The sequence below is a fragment of the Chrysemys picta genome, chromosome 17 (assembly GCF_011386835.1).
Source record: "Chrysemys picta bellii isolate R12L10 chromosome 17, ASM1138683v2, whole genome shotgun sequence".
Taxonomy (NCBI): domain Eukaryota; kingdom Metazoa; phylum Chordata; order Testudines; family Emydidae; genus Chrysemys; species Chrysemys picta.
In genome coordinates this window covers 23,220,728-23,235,671 of record NC_088807.1, presented here as the reverse complement: position 1 = coordinate 23,235,671, position 14,944 = coordinate 23,220,728, and the positions used below count along the sequence as shown (strand labels likewise).

Genomic DNA, 14,944 nt, shown 5'->3' with positions numbered 1-14,944 from the left:
CCCACTGAGATCAGGGCCCCATCGCGCCGGGTGCTGTACAACCCCCCCCCCGACTGAGATAAGGGCCCCGTCGCGCTGGGTGCTGTACAACCCCCCCCCCGACTGAGATCAGGGCCCCGTCGCGCCAGGTGCTGTACAACCCCCCCCCCCCCCGACTGAGATCAGGGCCCCGTCACGCCGGGTGCTGTACAACCCCCCCCCCCCCCCGACTGAGATCAGGGCCCCGTCGCGCCAGTGCTGCACAACCCCCCCACCCCCGACTGAGATCAGGACCCCGTCGCACCGGGCGCTGCACAGAATCCCCCCCCCCCCCCCTCCCGGACCAAGATCAGGGCCCCATGGTGCCGGGTGCTGCATGGGAACCATGACCATAAGGCAGGAGGGGTTAGAGAGGAACTGGGCTGGAGGAAAGGATTGAGGGGGGAGTTAGGGGATGGCCCATAGCTCAGTGGGGGGGGGGGCATTGCCCCATTTCTCTCCCACCCCCGGCATCACTCAGCCCCTGTTGCCCAGGGCCCAGCCAGAGCTCCATGCCTCCCAACAGGCCCTGGGGGGGATGGACGGACACGGGGCTTTTCCCCTCTAGGGGGCGCCGGCTCCCATCCGGGCCCAGGGCAGGGACTGGCTGGCTCCGGGGGTGGGGAATGGGGCGCGGGGCCTGTCCCCTCTAGGGGGCGCCGGCTCCCATCCGGCCCCAGGGCAGGGACTGGCTGGCTCAGGGGGGTGGGGAATGGGGCGTGGGGCCTTTCCCCTCTCCCCCGGTGGCTGAGCTGTGGGGTCCTCTCTTCTGATGGAGCCCCCCACTTCCCTATCGGACACCCCCGCTCGCTGGGGCCGGCCGCCTTCCCTCCACCGCTCCTGGCCTCCCTCCGCCAGCTTTTCTTTTGTCTTGTCTTATTCTTCTGTTTCTTCGGGCCGGGACCGGGCCGGGACCCTCCCCTGCCTGTCGCTTTTGTCATTCAGCTTTCAAATGTCTCTTTCTTTCACGGTTTTCTCTTTCTGTCTTTCTTTGTCTCCATTCCTTCTTCCTAGGTTTCATTTTTCCTAGTTTTTCGTGTGTTCTCGGGTCCGGTCTAGGTTTTCATTCGGTCTCTGGCTCTTTCTAGTGGTTCACGGATTCTTCCCCCTTTTTATTCGTTCGCTGTAGTTTATTCTTTCTTCTTCCTCGTTTCTCATTCAGTCCCTTGGTCTTCCCAGTTTTTCATTCATTCTTCCTCATTTTTTATTCGGTCTCTGGTTCTTTGTAGCATTTCACAAATTCTTCCTCGCTTTTTATTTGCTCTTTCCGGTTTTTCATTCGTTTTTTCTCGTTTTTATTCGGTCTCTGGTTCTTTCCAGTGTTTCATAAATTCTTCCTCGCTGTCTATTTGTTCTTTCCACTTTTTCATTCATTCTTCCCAGGTTTTCATTTGTTTTTTTCTAGTTTTTCGTTCGTTCTCTCGTTCTTTTGATTTTTTCACTTTTTCCATCTCGCTTTTTACTGATGGGTATTTTCCATTTCTATCTTTGTTCCCTCTGCCCCCCAGCGCCCACTGCCCCTATTACATCACCCCCTTGGCCCTGCTGGTCTGTGGCCAGGGTCAGCTGCCTGTCCCCCCACCGCAACATCAGCCCCAATTGGGGGCAGGAAGGCTGTAAATATTTAGATCGGAGCCACCTGGCGCGGGGGGAGGCCGGGCCAAGCCATCCATCAGCCCCTCGCCCCCGCCAGCTGTACCCAGCCCTGGCCTGACGCAGGCTCGGATGCGGGGGATCGGAAGCGCATCCTGGAACGTGCTGTGTGTGTGTGGGGGGCGGATATCTGGGATGGATGGAGGGTGTCATCATGGGGGGTGACTGGTTTCCTCGTGAGCTGGGCGCGGTGGCAGCCGGAAGAGAACCCAGGAGTCCTGGCTCCCAGCCCCCTGCTCCACCCACTAGACCCCACTCCCGTCCCAGTGCTAGGAGAGAACCCAGGAGTCCTGGCCTCCAGCCCCCCCCCCAACCACTAGACCCCACTCCCCTCCCAAGCCAGGGAGAGAACCCAGGAGTCCTGGCCTCCAGCCCCCCCCCAACCACTAGACCCCACTCCCCTCCCAAGCCAGGGAGAGAACCCTGGAGTCCTGGCCTCCAGCCCCCACCCCCCCAACCACTAGACCCCACTCCCGTCCCAGCGCCAGGAGAGAACCCAGGAGTCCTGGCTCCCAGCCCGCCCCTGCTCTAACCACTGGACCCCACTCCCCTTCCAGAGCCAGGAGAGAACCCAGGAGTCCTGGCCCCCAGCCCCCCCTGCTCTAACCACTGGAGCCCACTCCCCTCCCAGTCAGGGAGAGAACCTAGGCGTCCTGGCCCCCAGCACCCCCACTCTAACCACTAGACCCCCCTCCCCGAGCCAGGAGAGAACCCAGGCATCCTGGCTCCAGGCCCCTGTTTCTCAGCGCTGGGTGAAGGGGTCCCCCCTATAAACAGCTCCCGCACTCCCCCCCCCCAGCTGCAGGGCACATGACAGCACATTCCTTTTGGATGAGATAGAAATTGCAAGTCATCATTCCCAGAGCTGGGCGGGGGGGGGGGGGGGAGGGGGAGGGGGGGAAGCTGGGGACTAGGCGGGGAAGGGGGGAAGCTGGGTACTAAGCGGGGGAGGGGGAAGGGGGCTGGGGCCACAGGCTGGAGGAGCCCTGGGGGCCCTGGCTCAGGAGGGTGGCCCTGGGGTCCTGGCTCGGGGGAGCCCGAGGGACACTGGCTGGGGGGGGCCTGGGGTCCCTGGCTCAGGAGGGTGGCTGTGGGGACGCGGGCTGGGGGGGGCGCTGGGGATGCAGGCTGGACGGGTGCCTGGGGACATGGGCTGGGGGGGGCCCTAGGGACACGGGCTCGGGGGGGGCCCTAGGGACGCTGGCTGGGGGGGCTTGGGGACATGGGCTGGGGGGCCTGGGGTCCCTGGCTCAGGGGGGCCCTAGGGACACTGGCTGGGGAGGGCCTGGGGACGCAGGCTGGGCGGGTGCCTGGGGACATGGGCTGCGGGGCCCTGGGGTCCCTGGCTCAGGGAGGCCCTGGGACGCTGGCTGGGGGGGCCTGGGGTCCCTGACTCGAGGAGGCCCTGGGACGCTGGCTGGGGGGGCCTGGGGTCCCTGGCTAGGGGAGGCCCTAGGGACACTGGCTGGGGGGGGCCTGGGGACATGGGCTGGGGAGGCCCTGGGGTCCCTGGCTCGGGGAGGCCCTGGGGGTCCTGGGGGGCTGCATGCTCAGCTGCAGGCATGTGGGAAGTTGCATCAGGCGCCGGCCTGGCTCGGGCGGCGGGGGGGGGAGCTGGGGTCATGTTTGCCCTGGCACCGAGCCCGCGCGTATCAGGCAAAGTCCCGGTGAAGCTGGACCCGCCGATGACACAGAAACAAACGCCAACCGGTCTGGGCGAGCCGCGGGCCGGCCCGGGCAATGAGCTCATGGGTACAGATGAGTCAGCAGAAACCGGTGTGGCCCCGCGCACCTGCAGGCCTAGTGCCAGGGGTGGGCACGGCTGGGGTGTCGGACCCAGTGTGGGGTCTGTAGTGCCAGGAGTGGGCACATCACAGCTGGTGCGGCTGGACCCGGCATGGGGCCCATAGTGCCAGGGGTGGGCATGGCATGGTTGGGGCAATGGGACCCGGCATAGGGCGCATAGTGCCAGGGGTGGGCATGGCTGGGGCAATGGGACCAGGCATAGGGCGCATAGTGCCGGGGATGGGCACATCACAGCTGGTGCGGCTGGACCCGGTATGGGGCCCATAGTGCCAGGGGTGGGCATGGCACGGTTGGGGCAATGGGACCCCGTGCAGGGCTCATAGTGCCAGGGGTGGGCATGGCTGGGGCAATGGGACCCACTGTGGGGCGCATAGTGCCAGGGGTGGGCACGGCTGGGGCAATGGACCCACTGTGGGGTCTGTAGTACCAGGGGTGGGCATGGCATGGATGGGGCGTCGGGACCCGGTGTGGGACCCATAGTGCCAGGGGTGCGCATGGCTGGGGCAATGGGACCCAATGTGGGGCCCGTAGTGCCGGGGGTGGGCATGGCTGGGGCAATGGGACCTGGTGTGAGGTCTGTAGTGCCAGGGGTGGGCATCGCATGGCTGGGGCGTCGGGACCCGGCGTGGGGCACATAGTGCCAGAGGTGGGCACGGCACAGCTGGGGCATTGGGACCCAGTGTGGGACCCATAGTGCCAGGGGTGGGCACGCCTGGGACAATGGGACCCGGCGTGGGCTCCTAGTGCCAGGGATGGGCACAGCTGAGGTGTTGGGGCCCGATGTGGGGTCTGTAGTAGCAGGGGTGGGTATGGCACGGCTGGGGGGTTGGCACCCGGTGTGGTGTGCGTAGTGCCAGGGGTGGGCATGGCACGGATGGGGCATGTAGTGCCGGGGGTCTGCATGTCTGGGGCAATGGGACCAGGCGTGGGGTGTGTAGTGCCAGGGGTGGTGACTGCTGGGGGAATGGGACCTGGTGTGGGGCCTGTAGTGCCGGGGGTAGGCATGGCATGGCTGGGGCAATGGGACCCGGTGTGAGGCCCATAGTGCCAGGAATGGGCGTGGCACGGCTGGGGCATCGGGACCCGGCGTGAGGCGCGTAGTGCCAGGGGTGGGCCCTGGGTACATGCCCAAAGGGGAAGGTGGATCGGGCCCACGGAGGCCGCACCAGCCGTGCTACTTGCGCCGGGTGGGGATGGGAACTGCCCGTGCCAGGCCTGGGACCTGGGCACAATCGGGCGCATCCCTGTAGCCCGACCTTTGCCCCACTGGGCGGCTCGCTGCCTGGTCATGTGGCAAAGCCAAATATTTATATTTTCATCGGCTCTGTTTACACTTTGAGAGCCAGGGAGCTGAACCTCACGGACCGGGCTTGTGGGCAAGGAGAACCCAAGCGTCCGGGCTCCCAGCCCCCCGGCTCTAACCCACTAGAGCCCACTCCCCTCCCAGAGCCAGGGCTAGGACCCAGGAGTCTTGGCTCCCAGCTCCCCCCCACCCCCGCAACCACCAGACCCCCCTCGCCCCACAATAAACTAATCCTGTTAGCTGTACACAGGGGCCGGATGTTGTGAGGTGTTTGCAGATGTTCTGAGTAGCTACTTTTGACACCCACACACAGCGCAGGGTCCGCCCCCTCCAGCAGGGGGCGCAGGGACACACACAGAGCGCAGGGCCCGGCCCCTCCAGCAGGGGGGGCCAGGGACACACACACAGCGCGGGGCCCGGCCCCTCCAGCAGGGGGCGCCAGGGACACACACACACACAGAGCGCAGGGCCCGGCCCCTCCAGCAGGGGGCGCCAGGGACACACACACAGCGCAGGGCCCGGCCCCTCCAGCAGGGGGCGCAGGGACACACACAGCGCGGGGCCCGGCCCCTCCAGCAGGGGGCGCCAGGGACACACACAGAGCGCAGGGCCCGGCCCCTCCAGCAGGGGGCGCAGGGACACACACAGCGCGGGGCCCGGCCCCTCCAGCAGGGGGCGCCAGGGGGACACACACACAGCGCCGGCCCGGCCCCTCCAGCAGGGGGCGCCAGGGACACACAGAGCGCAGGGCCCGGCCCCTCCAGCAGGGGGCGCCAGGGACACACAGAGCACAGGGCCCGGCCCCTCCAGCAGGGGGCGCCAGGGACACACACACACACAGCGCGGGGCCCGGCCCCTCCAGCAGGGGGGGCCAGGGACACACACACAGCGCAGGGCCCGGCCCCTCCAGCAGGGGGCGCCAGGGACACACAGAGCGCGGGGCCCGGCCCCTCCAGCAGGGGGCGCAGGGACACACACACAGCGCAGGGCCCGGTCCCTCCAGCAGGGGGCGCCAGGGACACACTCAGTGCGGTGCCCGGCCCCTCCAGCAGGGGGCGCCAGGGACACACACAGCGCAGGGCCCGGCCCCTCCAGCAGGGGGCGCCGGGGACACACCCAGCGCAGGGCCCGGCCCCTCCAGCAGGGGGCGCCAGGGACACACCCAGAGCGCAGGGCCCGGCCCCTCCAGCAGGGGGCGCCAGGGACACACCCAGAGCGCAGGGCCCAGCCCCTCCAGCAGGGGGCGCCAGGGACACCCAGAGCGCAGGGCCCGGCCCCTCCAGCAGGGGGCGCCAGGGACACACCCAGAGCGCAGGGCCCGGCCCCTCCAGCAGGGGGCGCCAGGGACACACACAGCGCAGGGCCCGGCCCCTCCAGCAGGGGGCGCCAGGGACACACACACACACAGCGCAGGGCTCGGCCCCTCCAGCAGGGGGCGCCAGGGACACACTCAGTGCGGTGCCCGGCCCCTCCAGCAGGGGGCGCCAGGGACACACACAGCGCAGGGCCCGGCCCCTCCAGCAGGGGGCGCCAGGGGGACACACACACACAGAACGCAGGGCCCGGCCCCTCCAGCAGGGGGCGCTAGGGACACACACACAGCGCAGGGCCCGGCCCCTCCAGCAGGGGGCGCCAGGGACACACAGAGCGCAGGGCCCGGCCCCTCCAGCAGGGGGCGCCAGGGACACACTCAGTGCGGTGCCCGGCCTGTTCTGGGTGAGCACTTTCGGGCCCAAAGTCCCAATTCCCCGGGGATGAAATCATCGTGCCCACGTGCCCCGAGGCTGGGCACAGCCGTGGGCCTGAGTAAGCGACTGGGGCAAAGGGGAGGGTGATGCGCAAACCCAGGGGTTCTGGCTGCTCCCCTCCCCCAACTCTAACCACTAGATCCTCTTCCCCCTCCCGAGCCAGGGGGAGAACCCAGGCGTCCTGGGTCCCCGACACACGCGTCCATTCTCTGACCATTGGACCCCCATGTTCCCCTTCCCCCAAAGAGCTCTGGTCCAACAGGGACGGGGGGTGAACCCCAAAAAACAGCGGGGGGCGGTGTGGATGGAGAGCTGGCAGCAGGGGTTTCTGGGGATGGGGGAGGGATGGTGGTGGATGGCATCTGCGTGTCGGGAGACCCGGGAGGGATCGTGGTGGGGGTGTTAGGGTGTTGGGGGACCCCAGAGGGAGGGAGGGAATAGGGGATGCAGACCATGGGGGGCTGGAGACCCTGGAGAGGGGCTTTGGGGGGAGCCCAGAGGGATGCGGGAGCTGGTGACCCTGGGAGGACGGCAGAACGGGAGTGCAAGGGACCCTGGAGGAATGGGGACCCCAGGGGGGAGGGACAGGGGACTTGGGGACTCCAGAGGCTGGGGACCCCAGATGGGGGGTTGGGGACCCCGGGGGGAGGGACGGGGGGCTGGGGACTCTAGAGGCTGGGGACCCCAGATGTGGGGTTGGGGACCCCGGGGGGAGGGATGGGGGGCTGGGGACTCTAGAGGCTGGGGACCCCAGATGGCGGGTTTGGGGACCCCGGGGAGTGATGGGGGGCTGGGGACTCTAGAGGCTGAGGACCCCAGATGGTGGTTGGGGACCCCGGGGGGGAGGGACGGGGGGCTGGGGACTCCAGGGGCTGGGGACCCCAGATGGGGGGTTGGGGACCCCAGATGGGGGGACGGGGACCCTGGATGGGCAGATGGGGGCGTGGGGACCCCGGGGGGATGGGGGCTTGGGGATCCGGCCCCCCCTTCTCTCCCTCCTTTCCCCACGTTGCATCAGGTTCTTTTCATGTGGCCGCGGCTGGCCGGACTCCGCGAGTCAGTGACCGGAGCCGGTCCCATGACTCAGGCCGGGGCGGGGGGGACACCCGCCCAGGGGGATAAATAGGCGCCCAGGGGACCTGCCAGGCTCAGAATAACGGGACCGAGGATCTGACAAAGACGGGCCAGGACCCCTCGCACGTCCCCCCGCACTGACCTGCCCGCCCCCGGACTGTCTGCTGGAGCATTGCTACGGTCGGACTCCTGGGTTCCCTCCCCGGCTCTGGGAGAGGAGCGAGGGCTAGTGGTTAGAGCAGGAGTGGTTGGGGCTCGGACCCAGCACTGCCTGCCAGCCCTCAGCATGTGGGGTGGCTCGACCCCTGTCCCGGCAGAGTCCTGGCTGCTGCTGGCTGCCCTGATGTGGGGGACCCGGCCCCCCGCGCCCTCCCAGGCCGCCCCCCTGCAGAACTCCAGCCCCCTGTACCAGTTTGACGGGCAGGTTCGGCTCCGACACCTGTACACGGCCAACGCCCACACGCAGCTGTACCTGGAGATCACCCCGCAGGGCGAGGTGCGCGGGGCCCCCGACCAGACTCCCTACAGTAAGTACCGGCGGGGTGATGGTGATGGGGCTGGTGGCGAGCCAGGACTCCTGGGTTCTCTCCCTGGCTCTGGGAGGGGAGTGGGGTCTAGTGGTTAGAGCAGGGGGGGCTGGGAGCCAGGACTCCTGGGTTCTTTCCCCGGCTCTGGGAGCGGAGTGGGGTCCAGTGGTTAGAGCAGGGGGGGCTGGGAGCCAGGACTCCTGGGTTGTCTCCCCGGCTCTGGAAGGGGAGTGGAGGGGGAGCTGGGAGCTAGGACTCCTGGGTTCTCTCCCCGGCTCTGGGAGGGGAGCGGGGTCTAGTAGTTAGAACAGGGGGGGCCGGGAGACAGGACTCCTGAGTTCTCTCCCCGGCTCTGGGAGGGGAGTGGGGTCTAGTGGTTAGAGCAGATGCGCGGGTCTGGGAGCCAGGACGCCTGGGTTCTCTCCCCGGCTCTGGGAGGGGAGCGGGGTCTAGTGGTTAGAGCAGAGGAGCGGGTCTGGGAGCCCGGACGCCTGGGTTCCCTTGCTGACTTCGCTCTGCCTCCGGTGCTGCAGGTCTGATGGAGATTAAGGCGGTGAAGCCTGGCGTGATCCGGATTCAGGCAATGAAAACGCTCCTGTTCCTGTGCATGGATCCCAGTGGGCATCTGCATGGGGCGGTGAGTGGAAACCCAGCAGCAGGGGGGCAGGGAGGGTGTCTGGGGGGTTAGCTAGACGGGACAGGGGGACACAACCAACTAAAGGGCCCATCCAGCCCTGCATCGCTCCCCCTCCCTGCCATCCTGGCTCTGGGAGGAGAGTGGGGTCCTGTGGTTAGAGCGGGGGGGTGGGCTGGGATCCAGGACTCCTGGGTTCTCTGCCAGGCTCTGGGAGGAGAGTGGGGTCCAGTGGTTAGAGCAAGGGGGGCTGGGAGCCAGGACTCCTGGGTTCTCTCCTGGGCTCTTGGAGGGGAGTGGGGTCTAGTGGTTAGAGCATGGCTGGGAGCCAGGACTCCTGGGTTCTCTCCTGGGCTCTGGGAGGGGAGTGGGGTCTAGTGGTTAGAGCGGGGGAGGCTGGGAGCCAGGACTCCTGGGTTCTCTCCTGGGCTATGGGAAGGGAGTGGGGTCTAGTGGTTAGAGCATGGGGGCCTCAAACACAGCTGCTCACCTGCGCCCCCGTAATCTCCTTCCCCCGCAGAGCTCATACTCGGAGGAGGCCTGTAATTTCCGCGAGAAGGTGCAGCGTGATGGTTACAACCTTTACTTCTCCGAGACCCACAACGTCCCCGTCAGCCTGCGGCCGGCGGAGGGGCACCCCGGCCGGGGGCGCCCGGCCCCCCGTCTCTTCCACTTCCTGCCCATGGTCAGCCGGGTGCCGGTGGAGCCCGTCCTGCTGGAATACGACTTCTACGGCGACCCGCCGCTGGACGTGGAGTCCTCCGACCCCCTCAGCATGATGGGTCGCCTCTCCCGGGTTCTGAGCCCCAGTTACATCTTCTGAGACCCTGGACTCCTGGGTCCCCTGCCCGGCTCTGGGAGGGGAGTGGGGTGTAGCGATTAGGACGGGGGGAGCTGGGAGGCAGGACCCCTGGGTTTTCTCCCTGACTCTGGGACCGATTTCCTCTGGACTGGGACGTATGGACGCCAGCGCTGAGCCGCTTGAGGGAGACCGTGGTCCCCGAGACGCAGCGCCATCGGTCCTAGGGCCCGATTCCCACCAGCTGTATTTGGTTCCTGTTTTTCTACGTATTTAATAACTTATTTATTATCCAGACGGGTTTATTTATTGAGTGGGTTCGTGGAATCCAGGGCGGCGGGGGGGGGGGGGGGATTCGTGTTATTTATTGGGGCATCGTTCAAGGACTGGCTATTTATTGCGGGGTCCGTGGTGGTTTCGTGGCCGATGGCTTCAGAATAAACTGCTGGTGTGGGCCAAACTTGCCCTGCGTGTCCTGGTCTCTGTGGGGGAGGGGTGCGATTTCTGGCTTGACGCAAAGTCCGGGGTGGAAAAGGGGGATTTTGGGGCAGGACGAACGGGTGGAAATGCGGCCGGGGGCAGGATTAAAAGTGAGTCCAGGGACCCATCATGTGCAATGCAGCCCAGCGCCCCCGAGCGCCGCCCTGGGGCATTGGGGCCAGCCCAGACTGCCTGGGGAGACGGCCCCCAGCCAAGCCCCCTGCCCCACCCCCTGCAGAGCCCCCACCCCGCCCCCACAGCCCAGCGCCCCCTGCTGAACTCCCCCCGCTCCCTGCAGCCCAACGCCCCCTAGTGCCACACCGGGGCACGGGGGCCAGCCCTGACCCTAGGGGTGAGCGCCCCCTGCTGGGATCCCCCTCTCCCTACACCCCAGCGCGCTGACACCCAGTGGCCACTTGGGACAGCGCGTGACACGTCCACACGTGCTGCCGCCTCCGTATTGTCCCAGCCGCCCCAGGCCCTCGGCCGCGCGGGGAGGAAAGCGACAGGGGAGAGCCCAGAGAGCTGAGAGCTGCCTGTGAGCAGATCCTCGCCTTTGTAACGGCCAGAGCCTGGAAAGCGAGAGAAGGGGGTGTATGGGGCTCGCTGGGGGGCTATGGGGTATTTGGGGGGGCTATGGGGGTAGCTAGATGACAGATGTCTGCAGGGGGTGGAGCTGGGTCACTTTGGCCACTAGGGGGCAGTGTCGTCCCCCCCATGGCACCAGCTGCCCGGGGCCATCCGGGTTCTGAGCTGTGGGGGTGGGAGTGCGGGGGGCTGAAAAGCAGCTGCCAGGCAAGGACCCGATGCCCCCCCCCCGCCCCTTGTGCTGGGCTCCCCACAGCGTGTCTTGAACTCAGCTCCCCTGGAGTCACCTCCATCCCGGGTGGAAAATGGGGTCAGAGCCGGGCTAGCAAGGGGCTGCGGGTGGGGAGTGAGGGGTACCGTCAGAGCTGGGGTGGGGGAGTCAGGACTGGGCTAGCAGGTGGCTGCGGGTCAGGAGTGAGGGGCACTGGCAGGGCTGGAGGGGGCGGGGGGGCGTCAGTGCTAGGATGGGGGTGGAGTTTGCTCATTCAAAGCTCCTTACCAATTCCTCATTGGGGCCAGCCCTGCCTGCCATAGGGAACCGCCCTCTATGAGCCAGCCACCCCCTCCTGCAGCCCAGCCCCCCCCCAGCACTGCTATGGGCCTGGGCGTGTCCCTGTCCATCTCTCATGGAGATCCCCCAGCCCGCAGCTAGCCCCAGTGTCACCCCTCCCCCTGATAATACAGCGCCAGGCGTCTGGGGCCCATCTGTCTCGCTGCCGGCCCATAACCAGATGCCAGAGTGGACCCAGACTGGGGTGGAGGCAGGCAGGGAATGGGACACGGGGCCTTTTCCTTTCTGGCTGCACCTATTCAAGCCCGCCCAATTCTCGCCTCTAACACACGAGATCCCAGAGCCAGGGATAGGACCCAGGAGTCCTGCCCCCCTCTAACCATTCAACCTTGGGAAGGGGATGGTCCCATCGCTCTGGAAGTTCCTATGAGAAGACCAGTTGAGGTCATTGGCTTCTCCATATGCCACCCACCCTGGCCAGGGGATCCCAGGCATCCAATCCCAGGCTGACTGGCCCAGTTAGAGTGGGTGGATCGTGCTGGCAACCCAGACAGGTAGCAGTTGGCCTCTTCCTGGATGGGGTTGTGGAAGGAGAATTCCTGGAGGCTGTCCTATCAGAGATGGAGGTAGAAAGTCCTGGAGCAGGGGTAGCCCATGAGCCAGACCTATCTGCTGTGGAGGCACCTGTCCTTCTCTGACATCCAGTTGTGGAGCCTGTCGTCTTCCCCTGGGACCCTCTGGACCACGTCGCTGGAGAGCACGGGCAGGGTGATGCGGCAGAGCGACACCAGCTCCCAGTGCATCTCCGGGAGGATGTAGGCCTGGGGCTCATTCACCGGGAGCAGGGCGTAGAGGGCAGCATGTTCCCCCGGTGCCTGATGAAGTTGACAGTCCACATGCCTTCTTCCATGTTGGTGGCTGTGGTGGGTGGATGGGAACATTGGGAGAAGGGATGGATGGCAGGGAAGTGTTCTGGATGGAGGGAGGGATGGATGGGTGGGAAGGTGGGCTGGATGGAGGGAGGAAGGGATGGGTGGATTTTTGGATGAGAACATTGGGTGACAGGAGGGATGGATGCGAACATTGGGTGGAGGGAAGGATGGGAAGGTGTGCTAGTGTCACGGACTCACAGATCGTGCCCACTCTTGGCCCCGTGCGGTCCGTGGGGGGTGCCCCCTGTTAGTGAGACAGCCCTTCTCGGGCGTCCACTCTCGCTCGGGGTCAGGCCCCTCCACCTCCTGGAGCCGCACCTCTCTGAGCCTTAGCACGTCTGTCTCTGCCGTGGGCCCCCTCAGGGAGTCCCCTCGCTCTGGACCCCCCGGGCCTTCACCCCTGAAGGGGTTGATGCAACCCTGTTCTCTAGACCGGAGTGACTCTCAACCAGCGTAAAACAAGAGGATTTATTGAGAGTTGAACACAGCACAGGAAACTCTCAGGGCCTCAGGCCTGGCCTCCCTCAGCCCAGCACATCCCAGTCTCTCTGCATCCAGGTGGGCTCTGCCTGCCCCCCCTCTCCAGCCCAGAGCCCCCCTGCTTCCCAGCTGGGCATCTGATATCACCGGGCCCAGGCTCCGCCTCTGTCCATTGTCTTCTCTCCAGGTAAATAGGGTCGTAAACCGGGGCCTCCGCTCCTCGCTTCTGTCCTCTGGCTGGAACCGGCTGGTTAGGTCACTGGGTCCTCACTCTGCAGCCCATTGTCCTCCCACTGGCCAGAACCGGCTGCGTCTCCTCAGCTGGGCCTCTGGGTCACCAGGTCGCCACGTCTCCGGTCGCTAGGGTATCCATCCTCCCGGCCATCGGCTGGGTCCCCAAGTCCTCCCTCCGGTCCTCTGCAAAACAAACTCCCTCTCCCCTCACCTCGTTAAACCAGTAACACCCAGGGAAACTGGATTAGAACATTGGGTGCAAGGATGGATGGAATTGAATGTGTGCTGGGTGGAAGGATGGCTGGCTGGTTGGATGAGGATGTTGGGTGGATGGCTGGATGAGGACGTTGGGTGGAGGGATGGATGGGAGGATGTTGGGTGGAGGGAGGGATGGATGGATAGATGAGGACGTTGAGTGGAGGGAGGGAGGGATGGATGGTTGAGGACATTGGGTGGAGGGATGGATGGATGGATGGATGGATGGTTGGATGAGGACATTGGGTGTATGGATGGATGGATGGATGGATGGATGAGGACGTTGGGTGGAGGGAGGGATGGATGGATGGATGAGGACATTGGGTGGATGGATGGATGGATGGATGGATGGATGGATGAGGACGTTGGGTGGAGGGATGGATGGATGGTTGGATGAGGACATTGGGTGTATGGATGGATGGATGGATGGATGGATGGATGAGGACATTGGGTGTATGGATGGATGGATGGATGGATGGATGGATGGATGAGGACGTTGGGTGGATGGATGGATGGATGGATGGATGGATGAGGACGTTGGGTGGATGGATGGAATGGAAGGTGTGCTGGGCAGAGGGATGGATGGATGAGCACATTGGGTGGAGGGATGGGTGGAGGGGTAGATAGACAGCTGGGTGTGGGGACGGCTGGATGGATGGGTCGATGGATAGGATAGAGGGCTGGGAGTGAGGATGGATGGACAGATGGATGGATAGAGGGCTGGGGGTGGGGACAGATGGGTGGATGGATGGATAGATGGCTGGGAGTGGGGACAGACAGACGGATGGACGAATGGATGGATGGATAGAGGGCTGGGGATGGGGACAGATGGGTGGATGGATGGATAGATGGATGGATGGGGGTGGGGACAGATGGATGGCGGCCGGAGGGGTCGGTATCTTTGGTCAAAGAGGGGCCAGGACAGTTTCTAGGCGGGGAATGTCCCTCCCTTTCGTCTTGAGGAGGTGGGATTTGGGGCCAAGCACCAGGACTGGCTGCTCCCGCCTGCTCCTGTCTGGGTTCCCTGGGGCGGCTCCGGCTGTGATGCTCCCCGGGGGTACCCCAGGGCAGGGCAGAACCTCGACGCCACCTGCCCATAGCGTGTGGGAGTCTCGTCGGTGCCTTCTGTGCATGAGCTCCCTGCAACCCCCAGCCCCGGCCTTCAAGCCTCCACGTGCTTCATTCTGTCCAGGCAGCGCTGGGCACTTGCCAGCCCCCGAGCATCCCGGCCGTGCCCAGCCCCAAGCCACTGGACACCCTGGGAGAACCCCTTTGGTGTGACCCTCGCTCTCCGGGGTTAGGCCCTCTGGCCCCTCTGCCTCCTATGGCTGAACCTCTGAGCCTCCAGCCCGCCTGGCTCCCTCCGTGAGCCCCCTCGGGGGGTCCCCTTGCTCTGCCCCACCGGGACCGCCACCCCCAGAGGGAGCAATGCCCCCCGGTCTCCAGCCTGCAGGGACTCTCAGCCAGTGTAAAACAGGGTGGTTAAATCAGGGGGGCTGGGAGCCAGGACTCCTGGGTTCTCTCCTCAGCTCTGAGAGGGGAGTGGGGTCTAGTGGTTAGAGTGGGGGGGGGACTGGGAGCCAGGACTCCTGGGTTCTCTCCTTGGCTCTGAGAGGGGAGTGGGGTGTAGTGGTTCCAGTGGAGGGGGGGGGCTGGGAGCCAGGACTCTTGGGCTCTGAGAGGGGAGTGGGATCTAGTGGTTAGAGCATGAGGGGCTGGGAGACAGGACTCCTGGGTTCTCTCCCTGGCTCTGGGAGGGGAGTGGGAACTAGTGGTTAGAGCAGGGGGGGCCTGGGAGCCAAGACTCCTGGATTCTCTCCCGGGCTCAGAGAAGGGAGTGGGGACTAGTGGTTAGAGCGGGGGGGGGGGCTGGGAGCCAGGACTCCTGGGTTCTCTCCCGGG

General features: G+C 65.7%; 1 protein-coding gene across 1 annotated transcript; it reads left to right on the top strand.

The window, feature by feature from the left end:
* Positions 1 to 7,504: 7,504 nt before the first annotated feature.
* FGF21 (fibroblast growth factor 21) lies at positions 7,505 to 10,026 on the top strand. The gene is made up of 3 exons (XM_005289475.4): positions 7,505 to 8,129; positions 8,663 to 8,766; positions 9,284 to 10,026. The coding sequence occupies exons 1-3, from the start codon at positions 7,889 to 7,891 to the stop codon at positions 9,584 to 9,586; spliced, it is 648 nt and encodes a 215-aa protein (XP_005289532.1). The 5' UTR covers positions 7,505 to 7,888; the 3' UTR covers positions 9,587 to 10,026.
* Positions 10,027 to 14,944: the final 4,918 nt, after the last annotated feature.

Coding starts and splice junctions, on each gene's coding strand:
- FGF21 (XM_005289475.4), top strand. CDS start 7,889: ATGTGGGGTGGCTCGACCCCTGTCCCGGCAGAGTCCTGGCTGCTGCTG. Junction 8,130..8,662: donor CCCCGACCAGACTCCCTACA/GTAAGTACCGGC, acceptor CCGGTGCTGCAG/GTCTGATGGAGATTAAGGCG. Junction 8,767..9,283: donor GTGGGCATCTGCATGGGGCG/GTGAGTGGAAAC, acceptor CTTCCCCCGCAG/AGCTCATACTCGGAGGAGGC.